We start from the raw sequence: 16,810 nt of genomic DNA on the forward strand, positions 1-16,810 counted from the left end.
GATAGATAGATAGATAGATAGATAGATTAGATAGATAGATAGATAGACAGACAGACAGACAGACAGACAGACAGACAGACAGACAGACAGACAGACAGACAGACAGACAGACAGACAGATAGATAGGCCCAATCCATATAAAAGAGAATATAATTTTGACTTCCTCCTTTCTGCCAACGACACAGAAGTGAAAGATTGAACCAGAAATGTCTCATTTAGCATCAGTGGGTTGTTTCAAACCTTACCCTTAGCACGATGCAGCGTCTAACACTGAGCAAGCTGTTTCAAGGCAGAGGGATAAGCTGTCCTGTGTTTGTTTGTACGGTAAATGTCAGCTCGTGAGCTCCAGGGCCAATTTAAGGCCACAGGATCGTCATCTCGGCCCCATTACTTTTTATTCTTCACGCTGTGTACTCAAATAGTGAGCACACAACTTGTAAAGCAAACAGCAGTATAAGAGCACAAATCTAAAGTTCCCTCCTTTGACAGGTGTGAAAAGAAGAGCCGTAAATACTAAAGGAGAAATATTGTCAAAGCGTGAAGTGCTGTAGTCCTATTTGGTTTGATGCTTTGTATTACACGTTTCTCTTTTGACCTAGAAAACAATAATAGAGGAACCTAAACCGTATTAAGAGAACATCTTGTAAAAGCTGCCTTTCTGTCTTTTCTCGTTTTTCAGGAAGGTTTACAGCAGACAACCATGACGCCATCTTGAAATTATTTGAGCATTACAGAGGTTTGCAGGTTTCAGATTATAGAAGGCGTCCTATTACAGGCGGTGATATTAAATCCCAGCATGAGAAAAAAAATTCATCCTGATATGCTTTCTCTGACATGTAGACTTTATCTCTCTACGTTTGTGGAAACGTTTTCTTAGACAGCGGCTGCAGTCAGTGCGCTCAAAGATGCAACCCAAGCAGTTTTTATATGTGCTGGCTGACTGGCGGCGATGGGGTGGGGGAGGCTGAGCCATCAAACCCTCATGGAATCAAACACACGACCATTGTGCTGAACCATCTCCTGATGCAAATAGAAGCACTTCACGGTAAAAAAAAAAAAAAAAAGAAGACTCAGCATAAAATAATGGGAGCTCCAACATTCCCCTCCAATCTCTCCTGTTTCTCTATGGATTGTCAAACGTGTCACACAAACGTGCACATTAGCTCCGAACAGTCCCAACATGAGATACATCAAACACTTTATAAAGAGGTGGGATCTATCCATCAGCTGAAGAAGAAAACCTTACAGACTGACAACCTGTATGATTTTAAATAATTCACTTCAAGTCAGTCTGTTGCCTTGGCTGCAACGTGTCCAAACTGTGCCGGCTCATTAATATTAAACTTCAGACCAGAGTTGTTTTAAAGCGGTCCAAACGCCCGGGGCAGCGAAGCAGGGGTTAATTTAATCTCTTTCTCATGGGCTGGGAGTGATGGTGAAGCAGCAGCTCAACAATAATCGCAGGCTGTTCACCGGAGGTGGCCAACATTTTATGCCGGAGGGTCAAATCAAGGTATTTAAAGCAATCAAAAGGCCGCATAGAGAATTGGAAAATACATTATCTTTACGACTGATAATCTGAAAGACCTATTTCAGATTTTATTCTTGCTGTAGCATAGTTAGTATAACCCAATACTCTTTAGGAATATAAGACATATCTGTAAACTGGCTCTCGTGACAATATATTTGTTAGCTTAAATGTGCAAAAATACAAAAAACTAAATAAACCTTATATATTTGACTTACGGGGTTTTTAAATTTCATTCTATGCTGGAAACACAACGGCTTAATCTTAATCTAAATGTTTTCAATGTTTTTGTCTAAGATGTTTAATAGTGTGAATGATTATGAATCATTCACACTTTTGTGATCTATTTTTCTTCCGTACATTTTTCAACATCTTTCTTGTTCTACAATTTTTGAGCTATTTCAACAAATCATATCAAAATGTTCAGCTTGTTCAGGAGAAGGGTGCTATGACTTTTGGTACTGGTGCAACTTTAGCTTTTTGAAATATTTAGCCTTTTCTACCACTTTTTTTCTCATAGAGAATAACTGATGTCATTTTACATCCTTCAAATCTTTACATGTGTTTACAACCTTTTACTGCTCCTTTCACATTTTGTTCTGGTCCAGCTTATTTCAGCTTCCTTGGGCAATTTTAAACTTTTTTCAGCTACTTTCAGCTGCTTTCAGCTGCTTTTTTTCAAGCTGTTTTGTAATCCTTTCAAATTCTTTCTAACTACAACATTTTTGTGCTTCTTCTAACTTATTTCTGTTAATTTCAGCTTGTTATGCTCTTTTCAGCGTATTTCTGCAACTTTCAGCTTGTTCTGCTATTTCAGCTACTATTTAGCTGTTTCTATGCAAATTTGATCTTTTTCAGCTAATTCCACATGTTTAGCACTAATTTAAACTTTTTTCAGCCTAATTCAGCAAAAATGTGCTCTCTCCTTTGCTTTTTAGCTACTTCTCAGCTGTTTTTTTTTTTTGCTAATTTCAACTTTTTTCAGCTAGTATCCACTTCTTTGTGCTCATTTCTGCTTCTTCAATCCTAATTGGGCAAACATGTCCTTTTTGCTTTCTTTTAATAATTTAAGCTTGTTCTAACTTCTCACCTAGCTTTTTAGCATTTTTTTTAAAGAAAATTTCAGCTGTTTTCAGATAAATTTGTTTTTTGTGTTCATTTCTGCTACTTTCAGCCTACTTAACTTCTTTCTGCTAAGTTCAGCTTGCTATGCTCCTTTCAGGTTTCTTCTGCTAGTTTCAGCTTCTTCTGCTCTTTCAGGTACTATTTAGTTCTTTTGATACTAATTTATACTTTTTCAGCAAATTCCACTTTTTATTTATTTATTTTTTTAGCTCATTTCAGTTCTTTCCACTTCCTTCTGGCAGTTTAAGCCTCTTTTTGCCTTTTCAGCTACTTTTCAGCTTTTTTTGTTTGTTGCTGCTAATTTCATATTTTTTTAAGCTCATTTCCTTATCTGTGTGCTAATTTCTGCTTATTTAAACCTAATTCAGCAAATATGTGATCTTGCTGCTTTTTTCTGCTAATTTAGGCCATTTCAGCTACATTTCAGAATGTTTTTTTTTTTAAGTTAATTTTAGCTGTTTTTCAGCAAGTTCTACTGCAATAAGCATTCACACTGCATTTTTGCAGGAAATGCATTTTCTTTAGTTGAGACTTTGCTAATTTTAATTAATAAACTGCAGGTGTTCATTAACTTATTAAAAATTATTTTCAATTAAGGCAGTTGGGGGCTGGATGGAGAGTGTCTAAGAGACACTTCTGGGCCTATGGCCATTAGTGGCCCACGCCTGCTTTTCACCAAGCTTCACAAGTGCTGGACAAATTGTACCGTTTCCAGTGCATCGAGGAATCCCGGGACTCAAACATGTGCACCAGCAGCCAGTGTTCAGCCTTCTGAAGCCCAGATAAACGTTTCAGATGGTATCAGAGCGCTCTTTAGCTGCAGGCTAAAGCTGGAAAATTGCTTTTAACAAACGGTGGTTTAACATTCATTGTCTGAAGGAAAATTTGATGTTTCGTGTACATGCCATAATACGGTTATAATAAGTGTAGCTGGGCTGATTATCACTTAGGGAGTTAATTCTGTAAACCTTCCTTCCACAACGAGCGTCTTTTTTGTGTAATGCATGAAATGAGGCGGTTATATTTCCCCTCGGTTCATTATGAACCTCGCTGCAAGTGGCTTTAGGACACACTTACAATACGATGCACTGGTTCTGTTCCTCTAATAAAGCGGACCAGATTCATCACTGCAGGGTTGAGGCTGTGGTGACATACAGTATATCCCGCTGTGAGGTTCTGTCAGCACTTCCAGTGGCCTTATAAAGACTAATTACTGCTTCCAAACTTACAAGTCTGCACTGCAGCGTGTAAACAAAGCAACCAGACCGTAGTGTATGATGTCACAGCCACGCTGGGCCTCAAGCTGTATCATCTGTAGCTGCTGATAAACCGGTGTCGCGATTTTAATGCAACGTTTGCTCGAGTCTTGACATCTTTTTGAAATCAGCGTTATCAGCTCAACACAAAGCGTGCAGAGAGCTGCGTGCGCCGCCACACCCTCTCCATCCAGAGGAGGTGTGAACACCACATCATGACAGTCGAAGCTATTTCAGGTTCACAGCTGCAGATTAGTCAGGATCACGTCTCAGGGTGGATCGGATTGGAATAAATAAAATAAAAAGAACAGGAACTGTAATAATAATAACACCGATGCTTTTCCTGGCCCAGCTATTATTCTGTCAGAACAGGTCATCAGAACCACATCTCAGGTAGGTTCAGAAGCAGTTCAGATCGCCATGGAGACGGGACGAGCAAGATGATGACCTTTATCTGAAACTCACCCACCCACAGCATATATATTTATATTTATACACACAGATATGGACCAATTATAGATCCTTCAGGGATGTAAAACTCTGATCTGCTCATTTCTACAAATAGAACCCAACAGGAAATGAAATACTGTACATATGGAAACCAGTTTAGAGCTTCTAGACTTTTCATATTTTATAATAAAAACACAGAAGTGCACCATAACAGCACAATCATTTTTCTCCCCGATACCTCTAATTACAATAAATTAGAAATGTCCAGATTAATATTTAGGAGAGAACAAAAGGACAAATGAATCAGTGATGTGTTCGTCTGTTAAATGGTTCATTTTATTTAAACTGCATGTAAACTGCAGCTTGATAGCAGCTACAACAGAATTAAAACCTTCTTACAGACATTTGTCCCCTGGTGGGAGATTATGGGTCTTAGCTTGAATATAAGTATGTCTCCTGTTAAAGATGTCAATTAAACCTTTATTTTACTGAGCAGTAAAGTCTGCAGCAGATGGTACGTTTGCTGAAAATCAACCTTTTTACTAGGGGTGTCTCGATATTAGATTTTTTTTAGACTGAATCAAAGTACAAGTACTTGAGTTTGGGTACTTGCAGATAGTTAATGAGTTAGTACTTAAACATCACACATTGATTTTATAAATGTCAGTGTTTACTTTAAAATATCTGAACTATGACCGTGTTTTGTTTTTAGTTACTTGCAGTGTGAAAGAGGAAATTACATCACCAAGCATCGATGTGGTATCAGTTTTGAAGTATCGGGATAGTTTAATGAGTACAAGTACAAGTGCTTGAGGTTGGTACCGTCTCCTTAATCGGCACACAGCTACCTTTTAAAAAAAAAAAGGTAACACCTTACAGATATTGTTTATTTACTCTGTAAACATTTGCTGCTGCTAACGCAAATTAGAACTGAACTGTGATGCATTTACAGACTGGGGAAAAAAATCAGACATTTGAGAGTCCAACAGGAACGTGATCACCAGTTGATTAATCGGTCCGTCGTTAACAGACACAAACGTCTGTATTTATATCTTATTAAGACCATGTGTTGGTTTCAGTTCATTTCTGCAGCCTAACCCTGACCCAAACCATTACCAGAACTTTCTTCTTTCAGCTGCTCCCTTCTTCATGGGTCACCACAGCGAACTAACTCACATGAAGACTTGGTGATTGTTTTTACACCGGCTGTCCTTCCTGACGCAACCACAGGCCACCGAGCTACCAGCCCTCTGTGTGGAGCAGAGAGCTGCTACAGAGTGCCCCGGGGGAGCAGATGGTGGGAGGTTAAGTGCCTTGCTCAAGGGCTTAGAGTGGGGCAATTGAGGGTGGAGGCAGGTGTGGGTGTTTCACCATTAACACACACCTTTTTTTTGGTAAGGGGAATTGAGCCGGCAACCTTCCAATCACAGGCCCACCTTCTCTAACCTCTGCGCCACCACTCCCCCCTGCAGACTATAGCCAAAACTCAATTCACACCTCAGTCCTAAACTTAACCTCTAATCTAAAAATTGTGATCCTCTATAATAGAACTGGGTCTTTGGTCCTCTGACCCAGGGGCTCCCAAACTTTTCCATGCCATGCCATCCCCCCCCCCCCCCCCCCCCAAACAGCATCAGCTTCTGGCCGCGGCCCCTCTCGCAAAACCCACAATCAATGCTGCAAAATACGTAAAGAAACATGAACTTTTAGAAAGTTTTAACTTTTGTTCACCATATTCAATTAATTATTACAGCTGCTGAGCATAAAACATTATTAACTAACATGTTTTAAACACTGTATTATATTCACACTCAAGTGGGGCTAAAGTTTCGAAGGTTTTAAACACTCGTTTGCGAGGGTCTCCAGACAGACGACACATTTCGGGCAATCGTGGCCATTTTTCTGTATGACTATAAAGACATACACTTCCTCATATATTTGAATTTTAGCTGGCCATGAGTGATTTGTTTGTTTGTTGGTTTTTTGCAGCAGTTTCCACTATAGCAGGTCTGCTGGTCGGTTTCTTCTGTCTTTTTAGAAACATCTTCATTTCATCCTTGCTATGCTATGCTTGAAGAGTAAAACAGTTTGATACATTTGACCAGCAGCCAATCAGAAAGATGAGCACGGTGAAAAATATTTCAAAATATTATTATAAAATGTATTTTAAAATAATTATTGAAAAATAGATTTGATTTTATTACAGTAATTTAAAAAATATAACATTTTATTAAAAAAGTATATTTTTTATTTTGGGGCAGCAAAAAAAGAGAGCAGGTCCTTGGTTCAAACCCCGGTCCAGGGGCCTTTCTGGGTGGAGTTTGCATGTTCTCTCTGTGCATGCGTGGATTTTCTCCGGGTGCTCCGGTTTCCTCCCACAGACCAAAAACATGCATGTTAGGCTGATTGGTAACTCTAAATTGTCCCTAGGTGTGAGCGAGAGAGTGAATGGTTGTTTGTCTCGTTTGTCTCTATGTGTCCCTGTGATGGACTTGCGACCCGTCCAGGGTGTACCCCGCCCCTCGCACAGTGATTGCTGGACATGGGCACCGGCGACCCCCGTGACCCAAAATGGAATAAGCGGGTAAAGATAAAGGATGGATGGATTTATTTTTTTTTTTTACAAAGTAAATCTTCTTCGCTCCAGCTTTCTTAGGCACCTGTAGCACCCCTCAGGGGGCCACGGCCCCCACTTTGAAAAACACTGCCCTACAGGACCATTGGTCCTGACTAGGTAGGTGTCTATAGTAGAAAAGATCCTAAAAAGATAACAAAAACCATCTACACACACATGCACATACATAGAGCATGATTAACTAACGTCCGTGTTTATCTTCCAAGGTTTTTTACTCTCAGTTGTATTTTACTTCAAATGTTCCTCAAAGTGTGGAAACTGGTAAACATCCTCTGTGCCAAGTGTGCGTCTCCTCACTGCTGAAACCCTCTGAGGTGAGGGTGTGTTTGGAAATCCACTGTTAATTAATGATCATTAGCATCTCGGAGAGACGTCTGTGCATGTTTTGGAATACAACAGTAATAAACAAATAGAAATGAATTCCTCCTGCAAACTGTTTATCGTGCTTTTGTTGAGATGGGACTACCTCTACCCTGCACAGCTTTTTAGTTTCTGAAAACATCATGAAACCAAACCGAAGAGATGCTGTTAGCATGGATGCATTACCTTGGCGAACAACTGCAGAGGTCAAAGGTGATGTTCCAGTAGCTCAGTCAGTGGTCAGGACAAGGGTTTGACAGACAAAAATTGAGTGAATAGTGAGCAGAATATGAAAGGAAGCAAAACAATAAACAGGCAAGTATATGAATAAACAAAATAAAAAGAGGAAATATTAGTGCAGCACAGGTAACTGGATGATCTCAGGGTGTTCAGGTGGCTGGGAGGGAAAAGCAAACCAATAGACCCCATACCTTGGCGGTTTAACATCAGGTGCGCCAGACCTTGAGGGAAAGAACAGAAAAAAGGATACGAAAACAGGAAGTTCATAAAGAGGTTCGGGAGAACAAAAGCATTGTCACAATGTTGGACTGCAGTTTGTGACAGACATCCTGGGGTAAGTACGGATGTCAGAGTTCAAACTTGAACAGAAAGGGGATCAAACTCAAAGAGACGAACATCTCAAGGGAGGAGAAGGGAGGCAAGGACAGAAAAAAACATCTGGACCCACGCAACTCTCACAGGAAGTTGCCCACACAGATGCTTTTTTCTAATGGAACACATATTGTATGTTTACTTGATGCAGACGTCTGAAATGTGTCGCGTTCACACAGAACCTGACGGACTTCTGAAAACACCTCATGTGGAGAAGTCACTCGCCGTGAAGCTAATCCGCCGTTTTTATTGTTTTCTGCTCTGCGGCCTTCGGGACGTTGCAGCTCGTTTTGCAGCCGGTTGCTTCACAGATCACCTGTTGAGCCTTTTTAACCCTCTTCATCGCTTCGTTCTATAAAAAGGGCACCGTGACACCGTTCCTTCTCCTTTAAGGTTCTCAGAGGATTCATCTGCTGACGCTGTGCCTTGAAAAGGCTGAGAGTGTTATTTAGTGGAAGGCAGATGGTTAGCTGCACAAATGAACCCAACAATTTTCAAGCGTGCAGAACGACAGCGCGCTCAGATTTGAATGGAATCAGCAGGTTTACCACGCAGAGTGCACAGACATGCTGCACTGACGTGGACCTCGCTGCATGACACGGAGGACAGATTTGAATGTGGAACGATACTTGGTACAAACCTTGTTAGCAAGGTAGGATATGTTAACTGGTATTTTCACTATTAAATAAATAAATACTTTGTAAATAAATAAATAAGTAAATTTGACACTGTTGTTAAGTTTAATAATGTCCAAAAAAGAAAGGTATCTCTTATGTTAACAACACATTATACACTTCCTACCATTTTGTATAACTTTGACCTTGATTTGTGACCTTGACATTAAAGCTGGGATGATGGCATTTTTACACAACACTCTGTCTCGTAATGAAGCATTTGCGTATGAAGTTTCATTAATTTATCTTAAGCAGATCAGAAGTTGAGGCCCCAATAAGAGAAATGTTTTTGACGTTGGTACAAAAAATTAGCACAGAAAAAGAGCTCATTTGGTCTGGACTCAGGCGCCACGGTTGCACAGTTGATAAAGTGTTTGGCTTTCAGTGAGAAGGTCGCCGGATCAAATCCCAAGCGGGGGACCGTTCTGGGTGGAGTTTGCATGTTCTCTCCGTGCATGCGTGGGTTTTCTACAAGTACTCCAGTTTCCTCCCACAGAGCAAAAACATGCATGTTAGGCTGATTGGTAACTCTAAATTGTCTCTAGGTGTGAGTGAGAGTGAATGGTTGTTTTTTGTCTCGTTTGTCTCCATGTGTCTCTGTGATGGACTGGAGACCTGTCCAGGGTGTCCCCCACCTCTCCAACAGTGATGGCTGGACATGGGCACCAGTGTCCCAAGCGACCCGAAAAGGAAGAAGCGGGTAAAGATAATGGATGGACGGATGGATTGGCCTGGACTTGAAGCAAACAAGAAAAGCTGAATTTAAAACCATCTCCAAGTGAAAGTACAAAACTACGACGGAGCTTTAGGGACACGGTAAAAATTAAAAAAATTAAAGCCATAAAATCACGAGAATAAAATCAAATAATATAAATAAAAAATAATAAAAAATAATCATAATATTACGAGAATAAAGTTGGACGAGACATTTTTTTTGCAGTTCTCTTTTATTTATTACTTTTTTCCACGAGTCAGATCCACGACATGCGACCTGTCAATCAATCCAGTAGGCGTGTCAACTAATGACCAATCCAAAGCTAAATGCTCCGTACCTGCAGAGAGCTGCTGCAGCCCATCACAACTACCTTCTTACTGTAAGCAGGTTCAAAGTCCTGGTACTGATAATAATCTGATGCTGATGTGCTAACAGATTAACTATCTCCTTATTTGTAAAACCAATAGCAAAGTATAACTTAACAAAATGCTCAACATTCTTCATTTTACCACAATTTGAATGTGGTAAACCTGCTTTATCGTGTCGGAGTTCGGATAATATTACGACTCGTTTAACTTCAGATAGGTCATTCGTTGACACACCTACTGCATTAATTGACAGGTCGCATCACGGATCCGACTCGTGGAAGAAAAAAAAACGAAAGCTGCAAAAAAAAAAAGTCTTGTATGACTTTATTCTCATAATATTAAGACTTTATTCGACTTTATTCTCATAATGCTAAGTCTTCATTCTCATAATTTTATGGCTTGTAATTTTTTTCTTAGCGTGGCCCTAAATCTCCGTCGTAAAAAACAAACCAAGCCGAGCGCTGTTCATAAAAAACGCCTTGCGACGTATTCAACCTTATTACATACCAGAAAGCACTTTAAAGCAAGTGAATTATGACCCTTTAGGCTTTCCATACATCCACCTCCTGCTGGTCCCTGCCATTACAGATCACCATGTAACTCTTCACCGTTTGTGTTCTGAACCAGAAGTTCTTGCTTTGCATTGCTGTAGAATGCTTTAGATAATATTTTCCTATAGTTGCAGTCGAGTGATCGCTTCTGACTAACACTCTGTGATTGATTGCACACATCCGCCCCTGACGTTTGACAGTTCGGTGTGAGCGCACGTATCATAACACCCCTAGAATTCAACGCCAATCAAAAGGGAGCGTGTTTGACTGAAGCACAATGGCAGCCGCCATCGCTGATTCCTACGTTCTGCACACACACACATGCCCGTGAAACATAAATATCTCAACGGGTCAGCTGGAAATTACATGGCACACCTCAACACAACACAATGCAACACTTCTGCGGTGCACATGAGTGCCACGGTGCAGGTAAACACAAACAGCTCGCGTCGTTGCACCAGCCTTCCACTGTACTGAAAGTCACTGCTCACAGCTACCGTCTCACTTTAGTCATTAGGTAAAAGAGGGCAGGAATTTACCCGCATGTAGAGCTGAACGAGGCTATTAATGCTGCAACTTTCAGCGTGGAGTGAACACGATTACCCCTGGGAGGGTCCTCGCCTGCCAACGTGTAGGCTTTTGATAAAGTGTGCCATTGCAAAGCCAGTGACTGAGCCTCTGCTCACACACAGGATTCATCCAGAGCCCGGTCTGCATAGTCGACAAAGAGCTGCTGTGTGCACCCACGCTGCAGATACGCCGTCTCCACTGACAGGCCAATCTATGCATCAACCCAGTCACTGGAATAAAAGTTTTTGGATGTCTGCGTCTGCAAACCGTCTGCAAACCTCAGATATGAAGAAAGAAAAAAAAATCAAATGAGAATTAAAATAAGGGGGAGGCGGTGTTACACAAGAGATCTGAACTTTAGTGGTGTCACATTGACTCAAATCAGAACTTTTCCTCTACAAACGCTCCTTTTATGCACGTCGTTTTCGACTAGAGCGTCACTGGAGCATTTATTAACTTCATCAAAAGGCAGATTTGAGAGGCTCTAACGTCTCTAAGTTCTGCCTAGATGTGGTTCCCAGAGGTGCCATGAGAGGGGAGGTTGTTCTTATTCAACACTAAAGACCGCATACGCTCTGAGAAGCCGAGACTGGGTTCAGTTCTGTCGTGAAGTTTGGAGCTAAACGTGTTTTTTTTTATTTTTTTTATTGAAAAATAAGTGACCTGTGTTTATGACCAGGACAGATAAATGCTGGAAAACTCGGTCAACACGTAAAACCTCTGACAACGGAGGCGTTTCCCAACAAGTTGTGGGGTAGAAACTGGATCAGGAATGGTGTCGTCGCTGCCCTCTCATAGAGACCACCGGCTACTGAATCTGAGCGTCCCACTTGGCTGCGCCTTGCTCTCACAGCTCAGCGTGGACACGCAGAGATAACCGGCTCAGACCTGGAGAGTCCTCCGAGGAGGAGAGGCTGCGTGGAAATAAGCCGCCCCTCTCTGCAGCTTTCTATTTTTAAAGAAGAAGAAAAACCCAAAACAACTGAGACCAAAATCTGAGCGTGTGTGAGCCTTCCAACTTGGACTGTTTACCAAAATGTCTCCTTTTAATTTAAAACTAAAAAGATAGAAACTGCCAACAGTAACTAAGACGGGCTCTAATTGGTTGATTTGTTCAAACACACCATAAAGAGCTGAAATTTTTTAAAGACATGAATTTACTGTGATTACACACCTATTAATCATCTATAGCAATATTTAAAATATAAAATAAAGAAGCTCTTGGGCGATGTCTGACTCCACAGAACAGCAGCTCAAACGTTTGGACCGGTGTCGTTTAGAGCAAATGAACACTGCAAATGTTAACAAGATCAGAATTTAGAAGCAACCATTGCTCCAGGGTGTCACTTTTGAGGAAAACACACTTTTAAACACTTAGGTAGTAGAACAAAGCTATAGTAATTCTTCACTTTTAGAACTTGACCTTTATAAAACCCTAACAAGATGACAACAACATTTTAAAAGTTTAATTAAATAACCCACAAACCAACCAAATATCCGAGGCAGATGGTGAAAGACATCAGTGATTATTCTGACATTAATTAGTGGTCATTAAGGAAGATAAAAAGCCCAGCGTGTAGATTAGGATTAGCTAAATTTATATTTTTCCTTTTTATTAGAAAGTCCAGATTTAACGGGGCCGGCTGTGATGAGGGATTAGACCAAGGTCGTCTCTGCTCAAGGATGGAAGTCCATCAGGACCTTCTGCGTCTTGTCCTTCCAACAGTTCTCTGCCTGCTTTGTCATCCCTGGATTTCTTCCTGTCATTACCCTGAGCTCACACAGGAACATCCACAAACCCTCACAAAAAATAAAACAACCAAACAAGAGAGATAATGTGTCGTTTGTATTTAAAGGGCTCTGACTACCTGCACATGTTGACCTTAGTATGTTATTTTTTTATTTTACTAAAAGTTGTTGTTTGTGACGTGTGGAAACCTAATTACTTTGAACATAATTTATGTTCATTAGATTTTTCATGCAAGGACGTTGCCATTATTTTACCGGTGCAATGCATTCTGGGGCGATGACATACATCGGTTGTAGTGGAGAATAAAACACAAGGAGTCAAGATTAAAAAGTTAAAACACGTGGCAATAAAGTTATATTGTTATATTTATTTATGGGTCAAAATAATCAAACAATCATACATATATATATATATATATATATATATATATATATCAGCTCTGGAGCTAACGTCATTTAAATATTGGACTACTGCCAGCACCGAAGATAAAGCCATATATTATATTAGCTGTGGAGCTAATGTTATTTAAATTAGCTCCAGAGCTAATATCATACAAATTAACAAAGAGGCTACTGCTACTAGCAACGGAGCTAAAGCCATTAGCTCTTGAGCTAACATTGTATTAGCTCTAGAGCTAATGTTATATGAATTAGCTAATTGGGGCTACTGCAATTAGCTCAAGATATTAGCTCTGGAGCTAACGTCATATGAATATTGTGCTACTGCCATTAGCGCTGAAGCTAAAGCCATATATTAGCTCTGGAGATAATGTTATATGAATTAGCTAAGGGGCTACAGCTATTAGCTCCGTATTAGCTCTGGAGCTAATGTTATATGAATTAGCTAAGGGGCTAAAGCTATTAGCTCCATATTAGCTCTGGAGCTAACATCATATTGGGCTACTGCCATTAATGCTAAAGCTAATGCCATATATTAGCTCTGGAGATAATGTTATATGAATTAGCTAAGGGGCTACTGCTAAAGCCTTTAGCTCTTGAGCTAACATTGTATTAGCTCTGGAGCTAACGTGAAAGATGAGTCATCTCTTCATTCCTCTCTGTCAATGCGCTCCAGTTCAAATTAAATGGGTGAATGTCAGATAATGTCTAAAATTAACATTCAGGTTGAATGGAGCTCATCCAGGAGCAATCTGTCTACGTCATTTACCCAGAATGCACTGCAGTGTAATTAAAATGGCATAATCCGTGTGTCACTAATTGTTTTTAAAGAATTATAAGAACTAAACAGCCTTAAAATATTTTTCAGGTCTTGTTTTATAGCCAAAGTATTTGTTCATCAAATATTGGTCCAACGAGTCGGAGATCCCTTTGAGTCTTTTTCTATATGTTTGGGTGATTTCTGCTGCTCTGTATTTCCCTTGTGTGGTGGCTGTCCTTATCTCCAGTTCCCAGATCTCACAGAATGTCAGAGAAGGCTGTTCTGTTTTGGCTTCTGAGCATACCCTGCTGTGGCCTTTGTCCGCACAGATCAATGCGGGTCCGACATGCCGAATCACGCCGAGGAACGAGTCAGAAGACTCGCCGTCTGCGCCAAAAGGTTTTCACCCGTTTACAGCAGTTCCTCGGAATAAAGATTGTTCCACGTAAAGAACACACAGCCAAGACCAGAAATAGCATTTGGGTTCCCATCTTTGTCATCTCTGGAGTGAGTGGGCGATGGAGGTAACGTTCAGATCAGTCTGATGCAAGGGCTGTTGAGTGGTGTGAAGGACAGAGACACAGGATTTTTCTGTTGTCAGTGCCGTTTTCATGCCTGCTGCATCGGGGATTGTCTCCACGTCAAGCTTTAATCCAATAAACATTCTGATGGGCTCTTTTTCTGCGCATGCCATTTAGGATTGCTTGTAATTTAGCTGTAAGCAGGGCCCTGCCAGCTCCGCACGCATGAGGAGTGATTAATGCTTGTTTTTGAAAACTGTGAGGAGATGAACACCGTTAAACGTTTCTGAAAAGTAAAATCACATCAAAGTGACGAATGTTGAATACGCTGCAGAGGATCTGGAACAAAACATTCATCCTGATTTATTTTTTATTTTACAGAGGTATGTCAGATCTTTTGAAGCGGGGCTCTGTGAAAAGGTTATGAGCAGTTAATGTCCTACCTGTTGTAGATAAAGCCTCTGTCTGGAGGATTAGACCTGATTGAAGAGCTCACAGCTGGATGGAATGAGCCGAAACAAAGTGGATTACCGACATCTTAAAACACTTCTGTTTGCAGAAATATTTACACTGTCATCTTCTTGTTACGTATCCATTCTGGCACAATTTTTTTTTCTGCAGGAAGTGTTAGGAAGTGCTACAGCAAGCTGCTACAAAATGTTAGAGGCTAGGATCATATCAAAGCCCAGTTTGCACAGTGTCATTTTTCAATGAGACTGCAGCTGTTCGTGCACACAGCACAGCGCTCATTTCCTCTGAATCAAAAGCTTTTTGAATCCAGGTCTTAGTGGAGTTTTATTTATTTATTTAGCAGAGTTCTGTTTGTGAAGAGCGCCCTGGCACTCATGCAAGTCTCATTAAAAGTCAAAAATCACAGCACCAATGAGTGACTTGGCACATGTGTTGCCAGATACATGATAATTACCATTTTTACAAGAGTTTTAGGGTCATGCCACATTTTTTCTGTTCACGTATTGGCCACTCAACTCATCTTACAAAACGTCCCCTGTCTGAGAAAGCCCACCTCACTCAGCACAGATGATAGTTCGGGTCAAAACACAATAATTTTAAAACGACCGTACAGTTGGATAGTTTGTCACGTCTTATCCGGCAACCCTGCCTGGCATAGGAACTATACCAGATTCAAAGAGCACAGCGATATAAAAGTAAATGTGTTTCTTTCATGTTGATTAGCCACAATCATCACAAAAAAACACAACTGCTTTGAATGTTATCAGCCATTGACTGGCTGTTATTAGTTGTTATCATCCCCATAGGTTGCGTTGAGACTTTCCCTTCTGTACCTCCTAGTGGATTTAAGTACATTCTTATCGCTAATAATAGGGTCGAGGCACTTAGGTTAAGGGTCAAGGGTCAGGGGGTTGAGTTTATGGTCAGTTCTCTGGGTCAGGTGTAATGTTGATTAGGAAAAAGGTAAAATAAAGCTAACAAAAAAAAAAAGCTTCCGGTTGTAGATTTGGGCGAAGCTGCATATTATCAGCGATAAGAACGTACCTTTAAACCTACTAGGAGGTACAGGAGGGACAGTCTGAATGCAACCTATGGGGATGACAACAACTAATAACGGGCATTTAATGGGCTGACAACATTCAAAGCCGCTGAAAAACACTAACGTTCTATTTCATATAGGCTTCGCCCTTTAAGGCTGTCGCTGATGGGTTTATCCCGTTATGCAGAGCATAAGCACTGAAAAAAATTAGTCCACGCCCACCTGCTGTGTGGGCCCCACCCGGTCCGTATAAATTACGTTAAGAGCGGGAAATCGGCTCCCATTTTTTCTTCAGCGAGCTAATATAGCACTGTCAGAAGAACAAAGAAGATAAATTGTGTAAATGACCAACCTTTGCGAAAGATGCTTGGCCCGGCAGTCGACCTCCGGTCGTCCGGTGAGTTCTCCTCCCCGAGGAGAAGATGACAGCAGTCTTATTCCAAGGTAAGCGTCGTGGAACATTTCCCAGTGACAGGTCACTACACGCTGGACAACGCCATCTTGTGTTTTTCCTCTTATCACCGACCCTCGGGGCGAACCGGATGGTTCCTCCGGGGCAAGGCGTGCTCAGCTGCAGCCCCGCTGCTCTTTCCCTCCTGGGGAGCGTAGTGTAGGTGGAGGGGGGCTGAGTGAATGCTCACCCCATCCCACCTCGTTTCGCATCGGCGATCACACCGCTCCCGGCCGACGGCGCCCTCAGGGGTTGCCCGGCGGAACCCGGGAGGAGGCTGACATGAAGGGACCCCTTTTTTCTACGTCCCTCACCTTTTCCCGCCAGTTCGGATGATCGGCGGAAAGGTTATTTTTCACTGGGCTCCACTCTGGCTCACCGTCTTGATCCATACGGCCTCGCGTTCCAACAGGACGTTCCACGGGCGAGGCCGCAGACGGTTCTTTCCTGGTAGAGTAGAGGAGTCGGTCCCCAGTCCGCTCCCATCACCAGAGTTGAGGGATTCACCGAGCGGGGCTATTCCTCGGTAACCCCCCCCTGGAGCCAAGCCTCGCGGAAGCTTCCGGAGCGAAGCTG

The 16,810-nt window shown here is 41.5% G+C and overlaps 1 protein-coding gene across 1 annotated transcript in view; it reads right to left on the reverse strand.

The window, feature by feature from the left end:
* The window catches only part of LOC119420900 (neurexin-2), a 267,108-nt gene that overhangs the window by 180,025 nt on the left and 70,273 nt on the right, over positions 1-16,810 (reverse strand). The window contains exon 3 of the mRNA XM_037688319.1: positions 7,786-7,815. Coding sequence (XP_037544247.1) covers positions 7,786-7,815 — 30 coding nt within the window. The remainder of the gene's footprint in view (positions 1-7,785; positions 7,816-16,810) is intronic.

Source organism: Nematolebias whitei, chromosome 14 (genome assembly GCF_014905685.2).
Source record: "Nematolebias whitei isolate Nwh7 chromosome 14, NemWhi1, whole genome shotgun sequence".
Taxonomy (NCBI): domain Eukaryota; kingdom Metazoa; phylum Chordata; class Actinopteri; order Cyprinodontiformes; family Rivulidae; genus Nematolebias; species Nematolebias whitei.